Source organism: Mobula birostris, chromosome 21 (genome assembly GCF_030028105.1).
Source record: "Mobula birostris isolate sMobBir1 chromosome 21, sMobBir1.hap1, whole genome shotgun sequence".
In the NCBI taxonomy this organism is placed as follows: domain Eukaryota; kingdom Metazoa; phylum Chordata; class Chondrichthyes; order Myliobatiformes; family Myliobatidae; genus Mobula; species Mobula birostris.
The window spans coordinates 49,331,395-49,355,705 of record NC_092390.1 but is presented as its reverse complement, the minus strand read 5'-3'; the positions used below and the strand labels follow the sequence as shown (position 1 = coordinate 49,355,705).

Sequence of the window (24,311 nt, the reverse complement as noted above, 5' to 3'; positions counted from 1 at the left end):
TTATACACATCATTAAAACAGATCAAACAGATGTGTTTCTAGGCATTTTAGTTTTGATCGGTCGACAGTGTTGTGAAAGAGAATAGATTACAGAGATAAGATGTTAAAGACATGGAATTGGTTTGTTAGCCAGCATAAACTTAATGAGCTGAATGGCCTTGTCATATGGAAATTCAAGAATTAATAGAGAATACCAGAAACCAATCTACAGGTTTTATGGTTATGTTCTCAAAATGAGGTTGATTGTTGGTGAAAGTATAAACGATGTTTTCATTTTGATAAGCCTTAAAAACTTTTTGTAGCTATCATAAGATGTTCCAATGTCTATAAAGCCCTTAGCGTACAAGCATAGTACATAGCTAAAGAAGAGACTTAGGAGAGCTAGAAGAAGACATGAGAAGGCCTTGGCTAGCAGGAAAACTCTAAGGTGTTCTACACATACTTGAAGAACAAAGGATGATTAGAGTAGGTGTAGGACTGATCAAAGATAAAAGCAACGTGTGTGGAGTTTGAGGAGGTAGTGGAGGTCCTTATTTTGCTTCAGGCTTCACTGGCGACAGGGACCTTGGTCAGAGTAGAACAGACTAATGTGGTGGAAAATCTCAACATTGAGACAGAGGATTGCTAGAGCTTTTGGAAAAAAAACATTATAGATAAATCCCCAGGGTTGGATGGGATCTACCCCAGGTTACTAGAGGAATTGAGGGAAGAGATTGCTGTGCTTTTGGCAATGATCTTTGCATCCTCGCAGATCACTGGAGTAGTACCAGAGGATTAGAGGGTGGTAAATGTTTTTCCTTTGTACAAGAAAGGTAATATGGGTAATCCTGGGAATCATAGACCGGTGAGTTTTGCATCAATGGTAGGCAAACCATTGAACAGAATTCTTAATGGCAGGATTTATGAGCATTTGGAGGAGAATAGTCTGATTTGGGATAATTAGAATGGTTCTGTTAGGGGCAGGTGAGTCTAATTGAAAACCACTGGAATGTCACAAAAACAGTGGTTGGTGTGTGTATATAGCTTTTAGTAAGGCATTTGACAAGGTTCCTCATGGTAAGCTCATTCAGAAAGTCGGGAGGCATGGGAAACTTGGCTATGTGGATTCAGACTAGGCTGCCCACTGAAGGTGGAGGTTGTAGATGGAGCACTTTCTCCCTAGAGATCTGTAGCTAGAGGTATTCTGCGGAGATCTGTTCTGGGACTTCTGCAGGGGCTAGCGTGGTGTTATTACAGCTGGGAGCATCCCTGTGTTCGGAGTTCAGAATCTGGTTTAATATAACTGGTATGCAGCATGTCGGTGAAATTTATTTTGAGGCAGCATTACATTGCAATAAATAATAAAAATTATAAATTGCGATAAGTATAGATAATTGCAATAAGTATATATTTAAAAAAAAGTTAATTTAAATAGGTAGTGCAAAAAGAAGGGAAAATACTGAGGTAATGTTCATGTTTTCATTGTCTGTTCAGAAACCTGATGGAGGGGAAGAAGCTGTTCCTGAAACACTGAGTGTGTCTTCAGGCTACTGTACCACCTCATGGTAGTAAAGAGAAGAGGGTATGCCCTGGGTGATGTGGGTTTTTAATGATGGATGCTGCCTTTTTGAGGCATCACCTTTTGAAGATACCCTAGATGCAGCAGAGGCTAATGCATGCAATAGAACTGGCTGAGTTTATAACTTTCTGCAGCTTTTTCTGATCCTATGTAGTAGTCCCTCCATACCAGATGTTGATGCAACCAGTTAGAATTCCGGCACCATCTGTAAGAAGTTTGTACCTTCTCTGCATGACTGTATGGATTTCCTGTGGGTGTTCTAATTTTCTTCCTTCCAAACACGTAAGCTAATCGGCCATTATAAATTTTCCTTTGATTAGGGTAGTTTTAAATAGGTGGATGGTGAGGCTCATTGGGCCAGAAAGGCCTGTTCTGCAGTGTATCTCAATAAATAAACTAAATAATTCTTTATAAACCTCTTGGATGAGGAACTGGAAGAATGGGTTAGTAAGTCTGCAGATGCCATAAAGATCGGTGGAGTTGTGGATAGTGTAGAAGGCAGTCATAGGTTGCAAAGGGACAGAGCTGATGGAGTTCAATGCAGAAAACTGTGAAGTGATACACTTTGGAAGTCCGAATTTAAAGGAAGAGTAAGTACAAGGTTAATAGCAGGGTTCTTAGCAGTGTGGAAGAACAGAGGAATCTTGGGGTCTATGTCCATAGACCCCTCAAAGTTGCTGTGCAAGTTGATAGGGTGGTTAAGAAGGTGGATGGTGCGTTGGCCTTCATTAGCTGTGGAATTAGTTCAAGAGCCGCAAGGTAATATTGCAGCTCTGTAAAACTCCTGTTAGATCACAGTTGCAGTATTGAGTTCTGGATACCTCATTAGAGGAAAGATGGAGAAGCTTGGAGATTTACCAGGATGCCTGGATTAGAGATTGTCTCATGAGGAAAGGTTGAACAAGCTAGGCTTTTCTCTTTGGAGTGAAGTATGAGAGGTGACTTGATTGAGCTGTATAAGATAAGAAAAATATGATAGATAGCTGGTGCCTTTTCTGAAATAGACAGATACATTGCCAGGGTGGTAATGAATGGCTAGTATGAGAGGGCACTCTTTTAAGGTGATTGCAGGAACGTATAGGGTGGATGTCAGAGGTAGATTTTTTAAAAACAGAGTGGTAAATGTATGTGATGCTCTCCCACCTGTGGTGATAGAGACTGATACATTAGGGAACCTTTAGAAGATTCTGAGATAGGCACATGGATGAAAGAAAAATGGAATGCACTTTGGGAGAGAAGTGTTAGATTGATCTAGGAGTAGGTTAAGAGGTCAGCATAACATCATGGACCCAAGGTTCTGTACTGTGCTGCAGGGTGTTCTGTGTTCCGTGTAAGCGTAATACATATCTGCTTTTTTGTTGGTAACATTGTGAGTCTTGAGATGGAAAGTAGAGGTATTGGTTCCTCTATGTTGCTCTTCAATCTTCAATTTTCTTTATTTTTATAAAGCAAAAGGTCTACTCAGTTAACCATTCTATTGCATCGCATTGCTCCACTGTAGGATATACATTTTTTTCTTTTTAAATGTGCATTTCACTTCTTTCGGATATTACAAAATACTTCACTGTTGATGAATTACTGACTTCACTCTTATGATAGGTAACACCGCAGATAATTTGAGTAAAGTATGATAAATTAACCTGGTTAATTTTCAAGGTGTGCTTGAAGCACAAATACTGACTAAAATTCCAACTCTCTGTTCTTCTATAGCTCATTCTATGATCATTGATCAGTATCATACTTGAATATGCGCTGTATATAATTAGGCAATTAAAAACTCAGAATGAAGTCTTTTGACTATAATTCAAAGCAATATTCTGTAGTGCTGTTTTCATTGGAAAAATGCTTCATTTTAAAACAGGAAAGCATTGTTGGAGGTAATGAAGTGAAGAGTACAGCAGTGGTAAAGTATTCGGCCGTCCCACCTCCTGCTGCTTATGCACGACTTCAAGAAAAAACTGACCTGAAATTGCCACCTGCAAATTGGTTGCGTGGAATTAGTCAGCTTGGACAAATGGGTGCAACCTCTCTTGGTACCAGCAAAAAGAGCAAGCCATTTTCCAGGTTCGAATTATGTTTTTAAAGACTGCAGATTTACCTGTGAATAATTATGCTTATTGAAGAATGAGAGCTTATTTTTTGTTGTATAAAAATGTAATTATTTTATAAATTAACTGAATTGCTATCAAAAGGCTAATTCATGCAATTACACAATTTACAATGCAATGAAAAATGTTCACGAATGGAATAATTCCACCTGGAACAGTTCCAAATACAATCTTAATTAGGTTGCACAAACCAGCTAGTCTGTCTAAAGATTTTGAAATTACTTTGAATCATTATTCTTTCAATCTCCTACAATTTTCAACTCTTTCCATACATTTTGAATGAGTGAACACATTCATTTTTCTCCAATTCTGATGGTAGTAGTTTGAAGTGGAGGGGTAGTAAGGTAATGTCTGTTGTAATCTATGGTGATCAGAATCGCAACTGAACCCAGGGGGAGTGGTTAACTTTTGTGAAAGGAAGTTGTGTTTGGTTTACTTCCTTAACCTTTAATTCATTGGAAGATGCTGGCAACTAGCATTCATCTGAATTGTGTTGTTTAACCATTTGGAAATAGAGTGGATTCTGGTTAATTGGTCCATTTGGACAGCCACTTATTTGGAACTCTTAAAGAACAAACACTAATCAAGAAAATAGCTGAGGTTCCCTTCATTTATTTGGGACACTATGCTGCTTAATTAGGACAGAAGACTGTTGCCCAACAGTTGCGAACTAGCATCATTCACGTGAACCTGTGTGGCCAGTAGACACCACACAATGCTTAGAGCAAAATAGTTTTTAAAAAGTGTCAAAAGTGTGTTTCTGTTGAAAAGCAATGATTTTTGTTACTGATAGTTGACGAGAAATAGGCAATGAGACGAAATAGAATTGCTCATTGCAGTTTCAAGCACTCAGACTTGGAGATGCCAGAAACAGCCAGGAGTGAAAATGAAATGATTTCAGCACTTCACGCTAAGAACTACAAAGAATTTGAAGATATCAACAATCATCTTGAATGTTACAATATAAATAAAGATTTGGAGGATGCAGTCGTCGAAAGCATTGTATGATGGCAGTCCATTATCTGTCTTGCTAATTTTTTTCATTTACAGTCAATCAGAAGAACACACCATGTCGATTGTCCATCATATCCGACGATGACAGTGAAGACTGCGCAGGAGAATTTTTTAAATGGGAAAGCTGTTGCACTGGGGCAGTTCCACTCTCTCGACCTCAGAAGTCTGGGTCATCACAAAGCAGGGTCTTCCTTGGTTGCAGTGCATAACCATGATGACTTTTGTGCCTTATGCTCTTCACTCTCCATGAAGCTTTGCAGAACCGCCTTCCTGACTGTTGAATCTGTGTTGATCTTATCTGTCCAGCCTACTGCAGTTCACTTCAAATGCTAGGATGGACATGTCCCTATTTCTCACGGGTATGAGACCTCCTGGCTCCCCTCATCTTGTTTAGCCTGCCTGTCAAAGCGATGTTCCAGCGTGTGGCCGCTTTGCATACAAAGAGCTACTTGGAATCACAGGTGAGGACTGGGTGTCTGATGGGTACGAAAGGTTAGTGAGCTGCCCCAGAATGGACACAACAAGCCCCTTCAACTATGCATCCATGGACACCCCATATATGGTAGTGTACACTGGATGAATTCCTCTGTTGATAACTATTGGGAACTAATGCAGTTTTATCATACTGTTGTAGCATTGGTAGTGTTGTAATTTGTTCTGTATTTCATTTAAGTACATAATTTGTTACTCAATTAAAAGATAGTTTGCCTTTTTTTTTAATATGTTTTTAACTGTTCCATGTAACGTTGGATAGTTGGGGCAGCCGCTTAATGGTCCAAATTGTACTGGTCCCAATGTGTTCCAATTGACAAGAATCCACTGTACTAGAGTTCAAGGTAAATTTATTGAATTAGATATATGTCAGCTTGTACAACCCTGAAATTCATTTTCTTGTGGGCATGCGCAATAAATCCATAATAGAATAATAACTGTCATAGAATCAATGAAATACTCCCCAACTTGAGCATTGTGCAAAAGACATCAAATTCTGCAAGTACAAGAAGAAAGGTATAATAATAAATAAATAAGCAATAGATATTGAGAACATAAGATGAAGAGTACTTAATAGTGAACTTGTAGGTTGTGGGAACGGTTCAGTGATAGGATGAGTGAAGTTATCCCCTTTTGTTCAAGTAGTGGATTGTTGAGGGGTAATAACTGTTCCTGAACTTGGTGGTGTGGATCCTGAGGCTCCTGTACCACCTTCCTGATGGCGACAGCAGCAAGAAGGGAGCATGACCTGGGTAGTGGGGGACCCTTATGGTCGATGCTTCTTTGCTGCAACAATACTTCGTGTAGATGTGCTCTGTGGTGGGCAGGCTTTACCCATGATGGACTGGCCCACATCCACTACTTTTTGTAGGATTTTCTGTTCAAGAGCATTGGTGTTTCCATACCAGACTATGATGTAGCCAGTCAATATACTCTCCACCACACATCTATAGACGTTTGTCAAAGTTTTAGATGTCGTGCCGAATCTTCACAAACTCCGAAGGAAGTAGAAGTGCTCCCGTGCTTACTTTGTAACTGCACTTGTGTGTTGGGCCCAGGGCAGGTCCTCTGAAATGATAACACCGAGAAATTTAAAGTTGCTGACCCTCTTCACCTCTGATCCTTCAATGAGGACTGGCCCATGGACCTCTGGTTTTCTTCTCCTGAGGTCAATAATCTGCTCCTTGGTCTTGCTGACATTGAGTAAGAGGTCAGTGGTGGTGGTCTCCTCCCTCCTATATGCTCATTCATCATGACCTTTGATTCAGCCTATGACAGCTGTGTCTTCAGCAAACGTCAATACGGCGTTGGAGCTGGGCACAAGGAGGTATTGAGGCCAAGGTCTTGGAGCTTATTGATTAGTTTAGAGGGGATGATGGCATTGAATGCAGAGCTGTAGTCAATAAAGAGAATTCTGATGTATGCATCATTGCTGTCCACGTGTTTCAAGGTTGAAGTGCCTGTGAGATGTCATCTACTGTGGACCTGTATTAGAAATGTAACTTAAAACTAATGTAAATGATAAATCCAAAACCATCTGTGGATCTAATTATCTGCAACTAATCACCTTGACTTATGAGAAGGATGCTGAATTGATGATGAGAAACAATAAGTATGGCTATTGAGAATGTGTCAGCATCTAACAATCATAAACAAAATGGAATTCTTTATAAAGTGCTGGATATGAACTGACCTTTCATGTCTTCATCTGAATTAATCTTGTTTAATTTATAGCTTTTATTTTGTGAATTTATCAGATTTATTAAACTGTTTATTTTTCCTGAAGCTTTGGAATGGCATATGACTTCATTGACTGCGTCGGCAATGATGTTGATGTTGTGTCAGATTCAGAGGTACTGTGTACATTTTAATGAGTTACATTTCTGTAAAACTCCAATATTTCTAAATGGTATATCAGTTTTAATTTTTTTCAAATATGAATTTCCCCAAGAATACTCATGAAATTTTAAAGATATTATAATTCTGTGGAAATCATCAGGAGGTTTTGGTAAAATTGCTTCAAAGAAGTAACTGAATTATTCATTTTGAAATGTATAAATGAAATCAATTCTGAAGCATCCTGCCTAACCATTTCAACATAATTTAGTTATTTGTATTCTTCTATTTTGGAGTGATAGACTGTAGTGATTCGTCGTTATTCTTATGTTTACTGTTGCTAGTTAGATTGTACATGCATTATCCAATCAAGTAATTGCATGCCAAGCTACACTTGTTAGTTGCATGATAGGTTAGATATTCTATTTGTTTTAAGTAGAATATTTCAATGCAACTTCAGTACCTGCTTATTTACACTTGGCTTTTTTTGGTAAATATTCAATTTAACATTTTTATAGTTTTTGATTTGTGTGAATGTTTGTAACATCTTTGGAGTGAAAGACAGTTGATATTTTTACTTTATTAAGAAGCACAGTAAAATGAAAAATAGACTATTTATTCATACTGTGTAAAGCACATGAAGCTTTGTTTATTCAACAGCACATACTTTAAAATTATTGTTAAACATACAAAATATTTAGTAAGGGATATTGTTAAGACTTTATTATGGAAAGCAATGCATTTCAATGTGATTTTCTGGATCATTGAGTAATTATTGTATCAAGATGGCAACATACTGTATTTAGGATAGATGAAATAGTAATTTGTCACTGTTGTGTTCTACCAATGCTCAGTTAAATTGAGTACATATTTTCATTAGATGTTATTGACAAATACCTTAATGTGACCAAAATTGTATCTCCATATTCTGTTAAAATTAGAACATTAAAAAGTTGCTGAAGATTCCATACAGCAAATCACATGTCAGCATGGGTGTTCATCGCATTGGAAGGACTCTCCTGCTTGATGAATTGGATATTCAGGAGCTTTTTGTGACGTCATCTCAGGTAAGTAAAAACTAACAAAGTGCTTAATAATTTAACTATGTATTTCCTTTATAGGTGCTTTATTACATTGGTTAATGTGAGCAAATACAAGGGTTCAAATTAACATATGTTGTCAATTATATTGGAGTCATTTCAACAGTTTGAATTAACTTTGAAGATACTTGTTCTGTTATTAGAAATATCATCATGAGATTCAAGATTTTGTTCCATTAAAAATCCTTTTTTTTCCATAAAACTTTTAAATTCTTACTTGCATGCAGGTTTGCTGCAGTCATTCCTTGGTAATTAATTCTGCAAATCTACACAAATTACTTGATAAATTTAATCCCCATCCTAACCAACCCCAGCCTTCCACCCCGCAAAACAAGTCTGTTCCAAAAGCCCATTTTTATTATGCCTTTAAGGGATCTTGTTGTAACTTTCTGATGCTAGTATGCTGAGCAGAAAGACTTCACTTAAACTGCAAGATTGTGGATTCTATGAGACTGTATCTGTGCTGCACTGTTCTTTGTTCCCACTTTTGAGTTCTCCAGTCTGTGGAGAAGATCAGATTTGTCTATGATCTTTCTGTCTTTCCTTTTTTTTCTTCTGATCCACCAACTGTTTACCTTTCTTGATAGGATCTATGGCAACTCTTTATGTAGAACAGATGGCACAGTTCAGTAATTATTTTTCCAGTGAAATGCAAATAAATTGCAATATGCCCAGGTATTGAGTTTTATTATCTGTATATGCCAGGTTTTGGCATGATCATGCCAAGAGTGATGGAGAAATCTTGGAATGGAAGCAAGAAATTATTTTCACGAAATGGGGAAGTCTATGAAATATATTATCTTCATTTCCTACTTGGCATTCTATTGGTCCGTCTTGCGGAAATTCAGCACATAGGCAGAACTCAGCATTGTTTCCTTAAAGGAAAATCCTGCCTGACAAACCTATTACAATTTTTTGAGGAAATTACAAGTAGGCTAGTCGAGGGAGATGCAGTGGGTGTTGTATATTTGGATTTTCAGAAGGCCTTTGACAAGGTGCCACACATGAGGCTGCTTAACAAGATAAGAGCCCATGGAATTACGGGAAAATTACATATGTGGATAGGGCGTTCGCTGATTGGCAGGAAACAGAGTGGGGATAAAGGGATCCCATTCTGTTTGGCTGCCGGTTACCAGTGGTGTTCCACAGGGGTCTGTGTTGGGGCTGCTTCTTTTTACATTGTACATCAACGATTTGGATTATGGAATAGATAGCTTTGTGGCTAAGTTTGCTGATGATACAAAGATAGGTAGAGGGGCCGGTAGCGCTGAGGAAACACAGTCTGCAGAGAGACTTGGATAGATTGGAAGAATGGGCAAAGAAGTGGCAAATGAAATATAATGTTGGAAAGTGTATGGTTATGCACTTCGGCAGAAAAAATAAATGGGCAGACTATTATTTAAATGGGGAGAGAATTCAAAGTTCTGCGATGCAACTGGACTTGGGAGTCCTTGTACAGGATACCCTTAAGGTTAACCTCCAGGTTGAGTCGGTAGTGAAGAAGGCGAGTGCAATGTTGGCATTCATTTCTAGAGGAATAGAGTATAGGAGCAGGGATGTGATGTTGATGCTCTATAAGGCGCTGGTGAGTCCTCGCTTGGAGTACTGTGGGCAGTTTTGGTCTCCTTATTTAAGAAAGGGTGTGCTGACGTTGGAGAGGGTACAGAGAAGATCCACTAGAATGATTCAGGAATGAGAGAGTTAGCATATGAGGAACGTTTGTCCACTCTTGGACTGTATTCTTTGGAGTTTAGAAGAATGAGAGGGGACCTCAGAAACATTTCAAATGTTGAAAGGCATGGACAGAGTGGATGTGGCAAAGTTGGTTCCCGTGATGGGGGAGTCTAGTGTGAGAGGGCATGACTTAAGGATTGAAGGGTGCCCATTCAGAACAGAGATGCAAAGAAATTTTTTTAACCAGCGGGTGGTGAATCTATCGAATTTGTTGCCACGGGCGGCAGTAGAGGCCAAATCATTGGGTGTATTTAAGACAGAGATAAATAGGTATCTGAGTAGCCAGGGCATCAAAGGTTATGGTGAGAAGGTGGGGGAGTGGGACTAAATGGGAGAATGGATCAGCTCATGATAAAATGGCGGAGCAGACTCGATGGGCCAAATGGCCGACTTCTGCTCCTTTGTCTTATGGTCTTATAAACTATTGTCAGTGCGTCAAAGGGGAAGAATTGGTTAGGGCTGTGGTTCATTCAGAAGACCAAATGCAAAGTTAGAGAGATCAGTTGCGCGGAATGAGTATGAAATTTAGAACACCTTATGAAAGTGAAATTGTGGATGCAAGTTTGGGTTTGAAATAATAAATCTGGTTGGTTTGGAGATGCTGTGAAATGGTGTGTGGTTAGCGTGTAATCAGATCATAAGGATGTTAACAAAGCAACTTGGTAAGCAAGTAGATAATAGTGGGGAAGAGGTGGAACATCAGTCATGTTTATCTAGGCCCATTGGAAGTTTCCACCTTTCTCTCATTCACCTTATCCAAGTTCAGCTGGACTATTTCCTGAAAGGTTTGGACAGCCAAGCTACCAATTGTTGAGAATGGAATACATTAAGGATTATGAAATATATTTAGTTGAAGAAGCTGCCCTCTAAGAGAAAAGATTGTCAGTCTCCCACTTAAACTGGAACAAGAACTAGATGTCAGAATGGGTTCACATTTTAAATATTTAAAGCAGCTTCTTGTCCACTTGATTAAAACATTTTTATGTCCTTTGCAGACATCTTGTGACCTTCACACTTTCCTAATGTATTCTCCTTGTGGGCCATATTCTATGATATGAGACGGAATATTCTAAATTATTTTAATTTTGACATTAACTGAGTTCCATTGCACAACATGTTTCTTTCATCCATGGGGGCAGCCAGTAATTCTGTAAGAAACTACTTTGATTATATTGGTGATGCAAATGATAGGATTTCCAGTCATAATGAGATCCTTGCTGGGATGTTTTATTAATTTTATAAGCATCGAGGAATCCTGATCCATTGGAAATGAGTATATCTCTGTTTTATTACCTCTTCATCTAAACCTTGGTTGTTTATTTATTTTAAGCTGCTTTCTTTTTTTGCAAATTAACAAGACTTGTTTTTTTTAGACAGGGGATTGGAATTGGTTAAAAGAATTATACCAAAGGTTAGTGGATCCAAAATGGCAGAGGAAAAAAAAGAGCAGAGAGCATTTTTACCAGAAAGCAATTCTGTCCAAATTTCTCTACCATAGGTAAGTATGCATTTTAACATCAGTTAATAGCTTGGAAATATCTTAACAAGTTCTATTACAAGTATATTCGTGTGAATTCAGTTACTTAAGTGGAGTGGTTTTTCTTCTGGGTCTTTCTACAGAAGTTGGACATGAGGCATTGGCTAAATCTGATTGTGTGCAGTACAAAGTGAAATGTGTTCTGGTCTGCGGATTCAGTTCTTTCCTAGCTAATATTTGACAGTTTAGAAGAAGTCAGTTAAGAAGCTTTTAGGCCTATTAAGTGATTAGCTGGAGAATTTTACTTCTGCAATTTACGAATGTGAGAAACTAAGTAAAAACCATTCAGCCTCTTCATGCCTGTTCTTTCTTTCATTAAGGCTGATCTTTTACTTCAGCTGTACTACCTTTGCATCCCTTGATCTTAAGATCCAAAGATCAATCCATCTGTCACCTACAGAACTTGGTTCTCTTTGGCAAAGAGCAAAGATTCATTATTCTCTTTGAAAAAACTTTTCATCTCAATCCTATATGGCTGGTCTTACTCTGAGTCAGACTTGTGTTTCTAGAAATTCTAGCCAGGTAGACATGATTCCTGTATCTACTGGAAGATATTTCCAGAAGATAGTTTCTTGTTCCTCTAAACATGAGAGAGTATAGGCCCAGGCTGCTTAATCTCATTTCAAAGAATAAATTCCTTGTAGCCCTTTCCTAGTCATTCCAAAAATCAATCAGTGAACTCTTTTGTGCTCACTCTATTGCAAATGTGTTCCTCCTTGGAGGCAAGTTCTCTGCAATATTTCAAGTGCTTATAGGACCTCAATAGATAGAATCCTGATCCAGTACTTGAATCCAAAATGTCAACCATCCTCTGCCTCCACAGCTGCTGCCAGGCCTGCTAAATTCCTCCAGCAGTTTACTTACTTTTATTTAGCGATACAGCGTGGAGTAAGCCGTTTGGGCCAATCGAGCCATACTGCCCTGACAAACCTGATTAACCCTAATTTAATCATGGAACAATTTATAATAACCAATTAACCTACTTGCTATGTCTTTGCATTGTGGAAACCAGAGAACATGTGGAAAACCCACGCATTCTGCGGGGAGGACGAATAGAATCCTTGCACATGGTGCTGGAATTGAACTCCAAGCTCTGGAATGTCCTGAGCTGTAATAGTGTTGTGGCACCCACTGTTTTTTTTGCAATCTACTTTCCTGTCCATTTCTAATATCCCTCAGACTTTTGACACTAAAGAAACCATTAGGCTCAACATTGAATATACTTGAAGACTTAGGCATTCATTGCTTTCGGGGATAGATGAAGTAAAGAAGCTTCTTGTTTCAGTCTTTCTTTGAATCTATGGTTTCTTCTGCTTCTTACCATCAACTCTGACAATTATTTTTTGGATTGCTGAGCATTTTTGCTGAGATTTCCAGTCATTCTTCTAACTAATGATTGCATTATGGAATTTTGTCATTTCAGTAATCAATTAGTTTGGCAAATTACCACATTATCTAAGACAAATATCCTTAATTAGAGAATAAAGACTGCACACAAGGCTTTGCTATGATCTTGCTAAAATTTATGATTGCAACAAGACTTTTATACTTTTGTATTGCAGCCTTTCTTTGAATACAACTTAAAATGCTATTTACCTTCCTAACTGCATTCTGTAACTGTTCACTTTCTACATTTTATGAACTAGCACTTCACCATATACTGTGCAACACATTTTTTGCACCAAAGAGCACAAGTTCATGGTATTTTCATATCTTCCATTTGACTGACTCATTTATTCAGTGGACAATCTCTTGCTAGATCATTTTTCTTCAGCATTTGTTTCTTATAACTTTGAATGAACCACATGGGCTGGAGTTGTAGATGTGAAGAGTCTTTGCTCAGCACCAATAAGAGACCTAGTGGGAAAATCTTGTGATAGAATGTCCCTGAACATAGAATATCTTATTGAAGTTTAAATACACGGGTAACCACAGGCTATTAAATATGTTGCAGTTGCCCAGTTTACTTCAATATTTAGTGTTGTTGAATGGTGCCATAGAAATACACATTAACAATCATCATCATCAGGTGCCATGCTCAGTTTGAGCTTTGACTGCCGTGGCCCACACACTCCTGTTTCGGGTCAAGTGGATCAATTCATCGGTATTCATTTCTAGTCCTCTGGCTGATGTCTCCATCATCATTTGTCTTTGTCTTCCTCTTGCTTTCTTCCCTTCAATCTTTCCCATAATTACCGTGCATTCTAATTCCTCTTTCCTAATCACATGTCCAATGAAGTTACGTTGCCTTTTCATGATCTCATACATTATTTCTCTTTTTATGTTTGCTCTGTTCATGACATCCTCGTTAGATATTTGTTTCATCCATGATATTCTTTGCATCCTCCTCAAAAACCACATTTCTGCTGCTACAATTCGTTTCCTCATGTTACTAGATATTGTCCCAACATTCTGAGCCATATAACATAACTGGATAAACGTAACATTTCAGTACTCTGAGGCTGGTGGTCATGCCTAGTTTAGCATTGGTAAGTATACTCTTCATTCTCGTAAAGGTGTTTTTTGCCATCCCTATTCTTTTGATGTCCAAGTTACACCTGCCATCTGATGTCACCCAGCTTCCTAAGTAGCGAAAGTTCTGTACTTGTTTTATGTCTTCCCCATTTATTCTGAGCTTGCATATAGGATTCTCCTTTTTGGATATCACCATACATTTTGTCTTTTTGCAATTGATAGACCCATTTTTGCACTTTCAACAATTATATCAATTATGTTTTGTAGTTCTTCCTTCGTACTTGCAATTAACACAGTGCCATACCCAGGACTGACACTTAAAATAGGAACATATTTTAATTCACAAGACCAATTTGGATGTGCTAAGTACCAAAGTAGCAAGTATGGATCATAACTTGATCTGTTGCAGCGAAGTAAACTATTTTGGGTTAAGATGCCTGATTTGATGCGGTCCAATTTACATAAACTTATTTTCTCTATACATTGTGCTTGGCGCATGTAGCACCATTATCATTAACAAACTTCAACCTTGTCTTTTAGGTGGAATTATTAAAATTAATCTTCTTGCCTTTTCAGTAGAATTATTAAAATTAATTTTGAAAAGCCGAGAACTTGATCTTTATCACTAAAATATTAGTAATCTGCCAAAATCATGATCTCAGGAGTAAAGTACAAGTTTTTTTTTGCTGAAAAATACTGTTATACTGTGAGCTCTGTTCCTTGGAAATTGAAGGGCTCATTGTACAGTATTTTTTTGTGTGTATAGGTAGGTGCTAATGGTGTAATTTGTGTCATTATATTGATGTTGGTCATTATATTGATATGCCTATGTGAACAAAGCAGTAAAGACTGGGAATACTGCAAAAGTATAGTCTGTTATACCCAGCACAGACATGAATCAGTTTTTTAACTAACAAATGTGGTGTAATCATGTATCAACTAATTCCTATGCTGGCATCTAGCGGCTGTTAATATGGTTTATTATCAAAGCTGAAGTGAAGTCTGTAGGTCTGAATAGTTCACAGGATGAAACCCCTAAAATGTCAAAAAAAAATGACAGTACAGAAAAATAAATCACAATTTATTCAGAATTTGTGGCATTTTCTGCTAAAGGTTTTTCAATTTTTGAAATATTTGCAAATCATTAGAGGTAATATTGTTGAAACATAATGTAATACAATACCCAGTAAAACCTGATACAGAATAATACAGTATTTCAAGAAATCTAGATTTGAGATGGGGGTGGGGGAGAAGGAAGATGGTTTGCACATTTATTTCAATTGGTTTACTGTGCTAGATTGAGTAAACTAAGATACTGTTAACATAAATATTTGAGAGTGAAGGAAAGTTTTAAGTGAACAATATAACAGAATTACAATTTTTGGATGAATGGCTGTACCACTTTATTGACACAGCTTAAATTCTCCCTTCATTAGTTCTTTTCATCACTATGTATTATAGTCTCATCTGTAATAATAGTGCAGATTTTACTTTAGGGATAATACTTCTATAAAATTTAACTTCTTGCTGGGTATTTAGATGCTGAATGTATTTTCAAAGTTAATAAATGTTCCATTTATTTGTATAGATAATGGGCCACATCATGTTGTTTTATAAGGGCATGTCACCCAAGGTGCCCAGGTTTACCTTTTTTAAATATGGAGGATGGGACACTTAATCCTGTTTATGAACAAGCATCAGCATAGTGGAGTAAATTCTGATGTCTAGACATCAGATAGTATATCCTGAGACTCGGTCCCTGGAATGCATCGACAGCATCTTAATGCCGTGAGGGAGGAATGATAGAATAGCGGTTAGTGTACAGCAGCTGCTATAGGATCATAGTTCGTGCCGCTGTCCACAAGAAGTTTGTACGGTCTGCCTGTGATCCTGAGGATTTCCTCCGGATGCTCTGGTTTCCTCTGTCATTCCAAAGATGTACAGGTTAGGGTCAGTAAGTTGTGGGCATGCTGTGTTGGTGCTGGACACATGGCGACACTTGCGGGCTACCCCCAGCTCATCCCAGACTGTGTGATCATTGACGCATATAGCACATTTCACTGTTACAATGCCTCAATGGACATGTGACAAATAAAACTAATTAATTGCTGTGATAGACTTCTGATCTATTTTTAACATATTAAAAATCTGTGAAGAAAAATTTGTAGATTTATTATTTATAATTAGAAATTATAAGATAATTAACTCATGTATTGACAAAACCTCAAAGTGAAATAAATATTTTTGTGTATTAAATGTTGTCCCTATGACTGGTGACCCAATCAAATGGGCGTAATTTGTACACCAACTAGTCCTGGCATACAGCTGCATCTGACCCTTTCTGCCAGAGCTCATTAGATTCTGTCTTGAATCCAGTAACAGAGCAGATGTTCTGATGTGCTGACATTGGCTAAGGCACTGTAGTAAAACCACCAATTTTCAGTCAGTTTAAGCTTTATTTTTGTTTAATGATTTGGGGGAAAATTGTACTTGTTGAATTTTATTTTGAATAGCAGCTGTTTATATTGTTATCAAGATTTTTGAAAGATACAATATTCATTTCAATAATTTTAGTATCAATGGAGATTGTCCAGCAGAAGCTGTTTCAACTCCAATGGCACAACCGACAGATGCGCAATCTCAGGAAAACCAAGTAGAAGTAGAGAAATCCTCGTGGCCTGCACCTTTGAGAGCCCCTGCTTCTGTCCCTGGAGATGGAAATCCTCAAAATCCTCAAGAACAGGTAGAATTATTTAAACTTTGGAAATATGTTTCCGAAAATGAAATGAAATGAAGGTATTGAGTAGGGTTTATAACATGTTACCAATTATTTATTCAGGTTAAGAATAAATATTACTAATTATTTATTCATGTTAATAATATTTACAACCCAAATTTATAATGACATTTTTGTGGACTTATTTTGGAAGTATAATCACCAGGCAGCTTATAGTAAAAGCAATAATATGAAGCAATTGTGTATTTCTTTTTAGAATTTTTCCTTAAGAGCCATTTGAATGACTTTCCTTTCCAGCTAGTATATTTCAGATAACTGTTTGTGTTCATTTGGATGGAATTGCAAATTGCATCATCAAAATGGGGGGGGGGGGGAACCTGACTATTTCTACACACTGTGATTTGAGCATAATTTAGTAGGAAGTTAATTATTAAAATCCCATTATATTTTAAAAGTACAGATGTGGTAGCTAGCATAATTTTCTTAAATTGCGTCAAAATTATTCAAAAGATTTAAAAGTCCAGACCATTTCTGCATAGTAGTCTAATATAGGCAACACTGTATTGATATTCTACATTTTCAGTTATTCAATGATTAAATAGTGTGTGTATTGGGTAAAAATATACATGCTTGCACTTTTTGCAGGGGAATGTTCCTCTGGGAGCCACATATGTGTTAGAGCAGGTGGCCTCTACCCCGAAAGAACAAAACCTGACTACTTTTTTGAATGAAGGGGAAAACAGTCAGGTATGGTGAAGATGACCATTTCCAATGAATTCACTGAACAAAGGGAACTATTATAATAGATCTTGATTGGCATTTTAATAAAATTAGTACTGTTATTTTAGTTGGCTTTGTCACAATAACTAATTCTTGCTTGGTTTGCTTTTTTTCACTTTCAAAATATTTAAATATTTTTCTTACTCCAAAGGGACTAAAAAATGACTTCGTTAGGAATATTCTGTGGACGTTTGAAGATATCCACATGCTCGTGGGTTCAAATATGCCAATCTTCGGTGGTGGAAAATATCCAGCTGTCAGTTTAAGGCTCAGGTAAAACCTAATATTGAAAGCTACTCATTTTATGAATTTTCTGTTTTCCCACTACTATAGACATTAAAATTATGTAAAATCAATTGGGGGGGAGAAACCCACATATACAAATGCCATTTATTGGTACAAACACGAGATTCTGCAAATGCCATATAACTATATATAGGTGCTGGCCTTTCTCCATGCCTTATTTGTTTATGAAGGTGAATGCAAAATATTACAAATCTTGGTGCTTGTCCACCCAGATCTGTAGAACTGAGGAAAATTGTAGTGCCTCAGCTGGAACAAGAAATGACAACATCCATTTGGTATTTGAACTGTCAACTTTCCAAGATAATTTTTTTTTTAATTGTTTTGTACTAACTTGAAATACAGGTTTCCCCCGCCATCCGAAGGTAGAGCGTTCCTATGAAACGGTTGGTAAGCCGAAATGTCGTAAAGCGAAGAAGCAATTACCATTTATTTATATGGGAAAATTTTGTGAGCATTCGCAGACCCAAAAATAACCTACCAAATCATGCCAAATAACACATAAAACCTAAAATAACAGTAACATATAGTAAAAGCAGGAATGATATGCTAAATACACAGCCTATATAAAGTAGAAATACCTTTCCACAATCATTACTGAACTGTTCTCTGGAGCGAAAATCACACGTAAGCGCCATCGGCAGAAAATCTCACGCAAGCGCTGTTGGCAAAAACACGCGCAAGCGCTCTCCAGTAACCTTTAAGCTATGAAGCTGCCAAATCATACCAAATAACACACAAAAATACACAGCCTATATAAAGTAGAAATAATGTATGTACAGTGTAGTATCACTTACCGGAATTGGTTCAGCTCAGAGCACACTGATGATGGTGTGTTAGACTGAGTCGTCGGAATTTGGGTGGTGCAGTGGTCCCCCACCTTCCAGGCCGCTGAGCGATACATTGCCGCGAAGAACGCAGGGGTCCAGCGGCAGCCGGGAGGTACACAGCACATCTTTAAGAAAAAAGCCGAAACAAACATGCTAATTAATTAGGTGCCGCCCGTAATTGTCGGCCCAGATCAGTGCCGATTTCCGATTGCGTCGTCTCTGATCTTGGCCGACAATTACGTGTCAGCGGCACCTAATTAATTAGCATGTTTATTTCGGCTTTTTCTTAAAGATGTGCTGTGTGCCTCCCGGCTACCTTTGCATTCTCCGCGAATCAGTATCTGTCCGTGGCCTCAGAGTTGGGGTGGTGGGACACTGGGGTGTCATCTCGTCGCCTGTTTCCATTAGAGCAGGCAGCTCATCTTCTTCTATCTCTGCCCGCCTCGATGTCGAAGGTCGAGGTTCGTCATCTGATGTAGAAGGCTTGCTTGACTGCTGAGCCTCACGTATTTTTCTGTCACGCAGTTCTTTAATAAGGACTCAAACCATCCTGCAAATATCTCCTAAACTGATGTACCCTTTCAAAATTAAAGTCGTACTTTATCATTACTCATTCGGTTTCGATTGTTATCCTTTTTTCTTCCAATTGCATCAGCTCTTCTTCTGTCAGTTCTTGATGATGGGAGCCAAAACCTCTTCAACATCAGCTTCGTCAACTTCCACAAGCCAAACTCACGTTGTCCTTACTTCGTTCACCACGATCAAAACACTTAATTATGTCTAGTTTTACCGTAAGTGTAACACCCTTACGAGCTCTTTCAGGCTTTTCCAATACCATAGAACTCATCTTGCAAACAGCTGCTCACAGGCTCGTGTTTAAGCAATGCCGGCGAGAATCCAGGGGAGAGCGGCTGCTTAGGGCGCACTGCCTTTTATCGCGCACTGATTTTTTCGCGTGCTGATTTTTTATCGCGCGCTGAATTTTTCTTTCGTAACAGTGAAAACACCTTCTGAAAGCGAAAATAGGGTACTAATGTAGGTCTTTCGTAACAGTGAGGTTTCATAAAGCAAACGCTCGAAAAGCGGGGGACACCTGTAGTCAGGACCTCAAATTTGGGACACCGGTACCATCTGGGGGGAATAACTCTTATAGTGATTTTTGGCAAGGTATACACCCCTAGTGCTAGAAAATACATGATAGCATTGCAGCAGTGGTAGCTTTCTGTCATCCTTGGACCATGTGAACAACATGGCCAGTGACTTGAACCAACAGAAGTTGAACAATTGCTGCAAAGTCCACTCTTAGCTGAGCTGTGAACAGACCTTCTGGAGCACCTCCGTCACAGCAATGGAGAGCTATCTATCATACATTGACATGGTAGAGAACGTAGTACTTGGATTTCTGCGCGCCTCTCGTGAGGGGGACTGGGAGTTGCACCTTCATGGTGTTTTGCCTATGATAAGATGAATTATGCCAGGTACCTGTCCCCTTACTTTGCTCGGATGATGAACCTCCCAGAGAAGAATCCTTCTGTGTATGAGGCCTTCAAGACAGGCCAATTCTCAGTGCGGCTGTCTAGTAAATAACCCCTTTGGGCAGATCCCTGTGGACCAGGCTATTGAAGCCACAGTGAACAAAGACACACAGACTCCTGGAGACACATCACGGTTTGGTCTGAATACTGGAGCTATCAAGCATTACTACGTAACAGCTGAGCACCGCAGTGCATTCCTGGGACAGTTAAGGGAGATGGTGCAAGGCAACAAATCAGAGTTTTCTCATGCAGAGCTACAGTGGCCAAGAATCCAGAAAGATGAGGAAGCAGTTTCAGCAGTGGTTAGCCTCATACATGAATGGGTCAACCCTTTTGCAGAGAAGCGGGACCTCATTAGCATCTCTATGGCAAAGGCAGCGCCCAAGGACATTGCCTCTGACCTGATGAAGGCATATGAGGTTGGTGAGCAATGCTATGCAACCTTCAAGGATGAGAGATTAGAGGAAGACCCACCAGCAAAGAAAGTCCATGACCCGATGAAAACCAACAAGCTGAAAACATTCAGTGATATGTGTAAGAAGAGAGAAGTGAAATCAAATGGGAGGGCGATCATCTTGAAAGTCTTTGTTTGGACGCATCATAGTGATGACACAAGGGTGCAGTCTACAAATGGAGGATATCCTTTCTCATCCCCTTGGACCATTGCCCTGGGCCCTGTCCACACCAGAAGGATCGCTGAGAAAGACAAATAAAACTACTTTAGCCACAACCTTGCAGAAAAATGTAGCAGTAGAAGAGCAACTCCCAGGAAACTCTGCCACAGTGGTTGATGGAATGAACTTGGTCCAAAGAGTGAAAGGTGATCAAGTTATTTTCAGAGATGTTGCCACAACAACTCTGGGTCTGGCTCTGAGGGAAGGCAGTCAGAGTAGCAGAATAGAACCATAGAACATTACAGCATAGAAACAGGCCTTTTGGTCCTTCTTGGCTGTGCCGAACCACTTTTCTGCCTAGTCCCACTGACCTGCACCTGGACCATATCCTTCCATACACCTCTCATCCATGTACCTGTCCAAGTTTTTCTTAAAAGTTAAAAGTGAGCCCACATTTACTACTTCATCTGGCAGCTCATTCCACACTCCCACCACTCTCTGTGTGAAGAAGCCCACCCCCCCCCATGTTCCCTTTAAACTTTTCCCCCTTCACCCTTAACCCATGTCCTCTGGTTTTTTCTCTCCCCTAGCCTCAGTGGAAAAAGCCTGCTTGCATTCACTGTATCTTTTCCCATCATAATTTTATATACCCCTATCAAATCTCCCCTCATTCTTCTACACCCCTGGGAATAAAGTCCTAACCTATTCAACCTTTCTCTATAACTCAGTTTCTCAAGTCCCGGCAACATCCTTGTAAACCTTCTCTGCACTCTTTCAACCTTATTAATATCCTTCCTATAATTTGGTGACCAAAACTGCACACAATACTCCAAATTCGGCCTCACCAATGCCTTATATAACCTCACCATAACATTCCAAAAAGGCCAATGTACCAAAAGCTCTCTTTACGACCCTATCTACCTGTGATGCCACTTTTAGGGAATTTTGTATCTGTATTCCCAGATCCCTCTTCTACTGCACTCCTCAGTGCCCTACCATTTACCTTGTATGTTCTACCTTGGTTTGTCCTTCCAAAGTGCAATACCTCACACTTGTCTGTATCAAACTCCATCTGCCATTTTTCAGCCCATTTTTCCAGCTGGTCCGAATCCCTCTGCAAACTTTGAAAACCTTCCTCACTGTCCACTACACCTCCAATCTCTGTATCATCAGCAAATTTGCTGATCCAATTTACCACATTATCATCCAGATCATTGATATAGATGACAAATAACAATGGACCCAGCAATGATCCCTGTGGCACACCACTAGTCACAGGCCTCCACTCAGGGAAGCAATCCTCCACTACCACTCTCTGGCTTCTTCCATTGAGCCAATGTCTAATCCAATTTACTACCTCTTCATGTATACCTAGTGACTGAATATTCCTAACTAACCTCCTATGGGGAACCTTGTCAAAGGCCTCACTTAAGTTCATGTAGACAACATCCACTGCCTTCCCTTCATCTACTTTCCTGGTAACCTCCTTGAAAAACTCTAATAGATTTGTTAAACATGACCTACCACGCACATAACCATGTTGACTCTCCCTAATAAGTCCCTGTCTATCCAAATACTTGTAGGTCCTATCTCTTAGTACTCCTTCCAATAATTTACCTACTACCGACGTCAAACTTACTGGCCTATAATTTCCTGGATTACTTTTAGAGCCTTTTTTAAACAATGGAACAACATGCGCTAACCTCCAATCCTCTGGCACCTCACCCGTAGGTACCGACGTTTTGAATATATCTTCCAGGGCCTCTGCAATTTCAACACGAGTCTCCTTCAAGGTCCGAGGGAATACCCTGTCAGGTCCTGGGGATTTATCTACTCTGATTTGCCTCAGGATAGCAAGCACCTCCTCCTTTTCAATCTGTATATGTTCCATGACCTCACTAGTTTGCCTTATTTCCATTGACTCCACGCCAGTTTCCTTAGTAAATACAGATGCAAAAAACCCATTTAAGATCTCCCCCATTTCTTTTGCTTCCATACATAGTTGTCCACTGTGATCTTCAAGAGGACCAATTTTATCCCTTACTATTGTACTGTAATTCTATATGCTACGTCCAAAGCTTAAGATTGTTTTGATTTGATACAACAATATGGAATATATCATGACATTGATAAAACTCCAGAAATCTCTCCAAATGAGGTTTTTTACCTTTTGGGGGGTGGGGTAACATTTTCTGCTGTGTTGATGTTAATATGGAATATATACAAAAAGTGATTACTTAATTGAAGTAATAAAGCTACCACTGGTGCAATGCTATCACATATTTTCTAACTGTAGAGATGTATACCTTGCCAAAAGTCACTATGAGCATTATTCCCCTCAGATGGTACCGACCAACCCTACTGGCTCACGGACTAAGAGTTTTTAAACAATCTAACAATCATAATGCTATTCCAGACAACTTGGTACAAATGTAATTGCACTCACTTGAATTCCTCAAAGTTTAAGTTTGCAAACAGAATAATTTGTTAACATGCCCATGATTGCCAGCTGAGTTTGAAATTCATACTTATGAAGTCTTGGATTTAGAGATCTTTAAACAGATACATTATGAAACTCAGACTGGGACTTCTAGAAGATGTAGTAAAATGCATGAAACAGTGTACAGTGCTGTGTATCTTGTATATAGTGCCTAAAATTTTTGAGCAGTACTGTATTTTGGTTAAAACATGAAGGTGGTTGGGAAGCAGAAATAAGAGTACATAGCTTTGCATTAGTTCAGAAATGTTAAATATTGGTTGCTAACTGGAAAGACATAATATACAGTACTGTGCAAAAGTCTTGGTCTCATACAGTATATTTGGCTGGGGTCCCTAAGACTTTTGTGCAGTACTGTATTTGTATAACAATTATTCCTCTAAAGATTATGAATTATTTTCTATTCTTTAAAAAACCTTGGTATAGAAATTTTTCTATATAAATATATCATTAATACAAATACCATGTCCATTAATGACTTGGATGTAAATGTAGGAAGTATGATTTATATATTTATTATGGATAGCAAGGTCTGTTGTCTAATGTTGCAGAACAGAACATAGAAAACCTACAGCACAATACAGGCCCTTCTGCCCACAAAACTATGTTGAACATGTCCTTACCTTAGAACTACCTAGGCTTACCATTGCCCTCTATTTTTCTAAGCTCCACGTACCTAGCCAGGGGCCTCTTAAAAGACCCTATCATTTCCGCCACTGGCAGCCCGCCCCACACACTCCCCACTCTACGGGAAAAGAAACAGCAACAACAACAACCTACCCCTGACATCTCCTCTGTACCTACTTCCAAGCACCTTAAAACTATGCCCTCTTGTGCTAGCCATTTCAACCCTGGAAAAAAACCTCTGACTATCCACACGATCAATGTCTCTCATTATCTTGTACACTTTTATCAGGTCACCTCTCGTCCTCCGTCACTCCAAGGAGAAAAGGCAGAGTTCACTCAACCTATTCTCATAAGGCATGCTCCCCAATCCAGGTAACATCTTTGTAAATCTCCTCTGCACCCTTTCTATGGATTCCACGTCCTTCCTGTAGTGAGGCAACCAGAATTGAGCACAGTACTCCAAGTGGGGTTTGACCAGGATCCTATATAGCTGCAACATTACCTCTCGGCTCTTAAACTCAATCCCACGGTTGA

General features: G+C 38.9%; 1 protein-coding gene across 3 annotated transcripts in view; it reads left to right on the top strand.

Moving 5' to 3' along the window:
- edrf1 (erythroid differentiation regulatory factor 1) overlaps nt 1-24,311 on the top strand; it is a 73,517-nt gene that overhangs the window by 4,204 nt on the left and 45,002 nt on the right. The window contains exons 3-9 of one of the 3 annotated variants that reach the window (XM_072239419.1): nt 3,420-3,622; nt 6,959-7,025; nt 7,950-8,075; nt 11,216-11,340; nt 16,429-16,597; nt 17,237-17,338; nt 17,523-17,644. In XM_072239419.1, the coding sequence (XP_072095520.1) occupies nt 3,420-3,622; nt 6,959-7,025; nt 7,950-8,075; nt 11,216-11,340; nt 16,429-16,597; nt 17,237-17,338; nt 17,523-17,644 (914 nt within the window). The remainder of the gene's footprint in view (nt 1-3,419; nt 3,623-6,958; nt 7,026-7,949; nt 8,076-11,215; nt 11,341-16,428; nt 16,598-17,236; nt 17,339-17,522; nt 17,645-24,311) is intronic. The other 2 variants (XM_072239421.1, XM_072239422.1) reach the window with 2 other exon arrangements.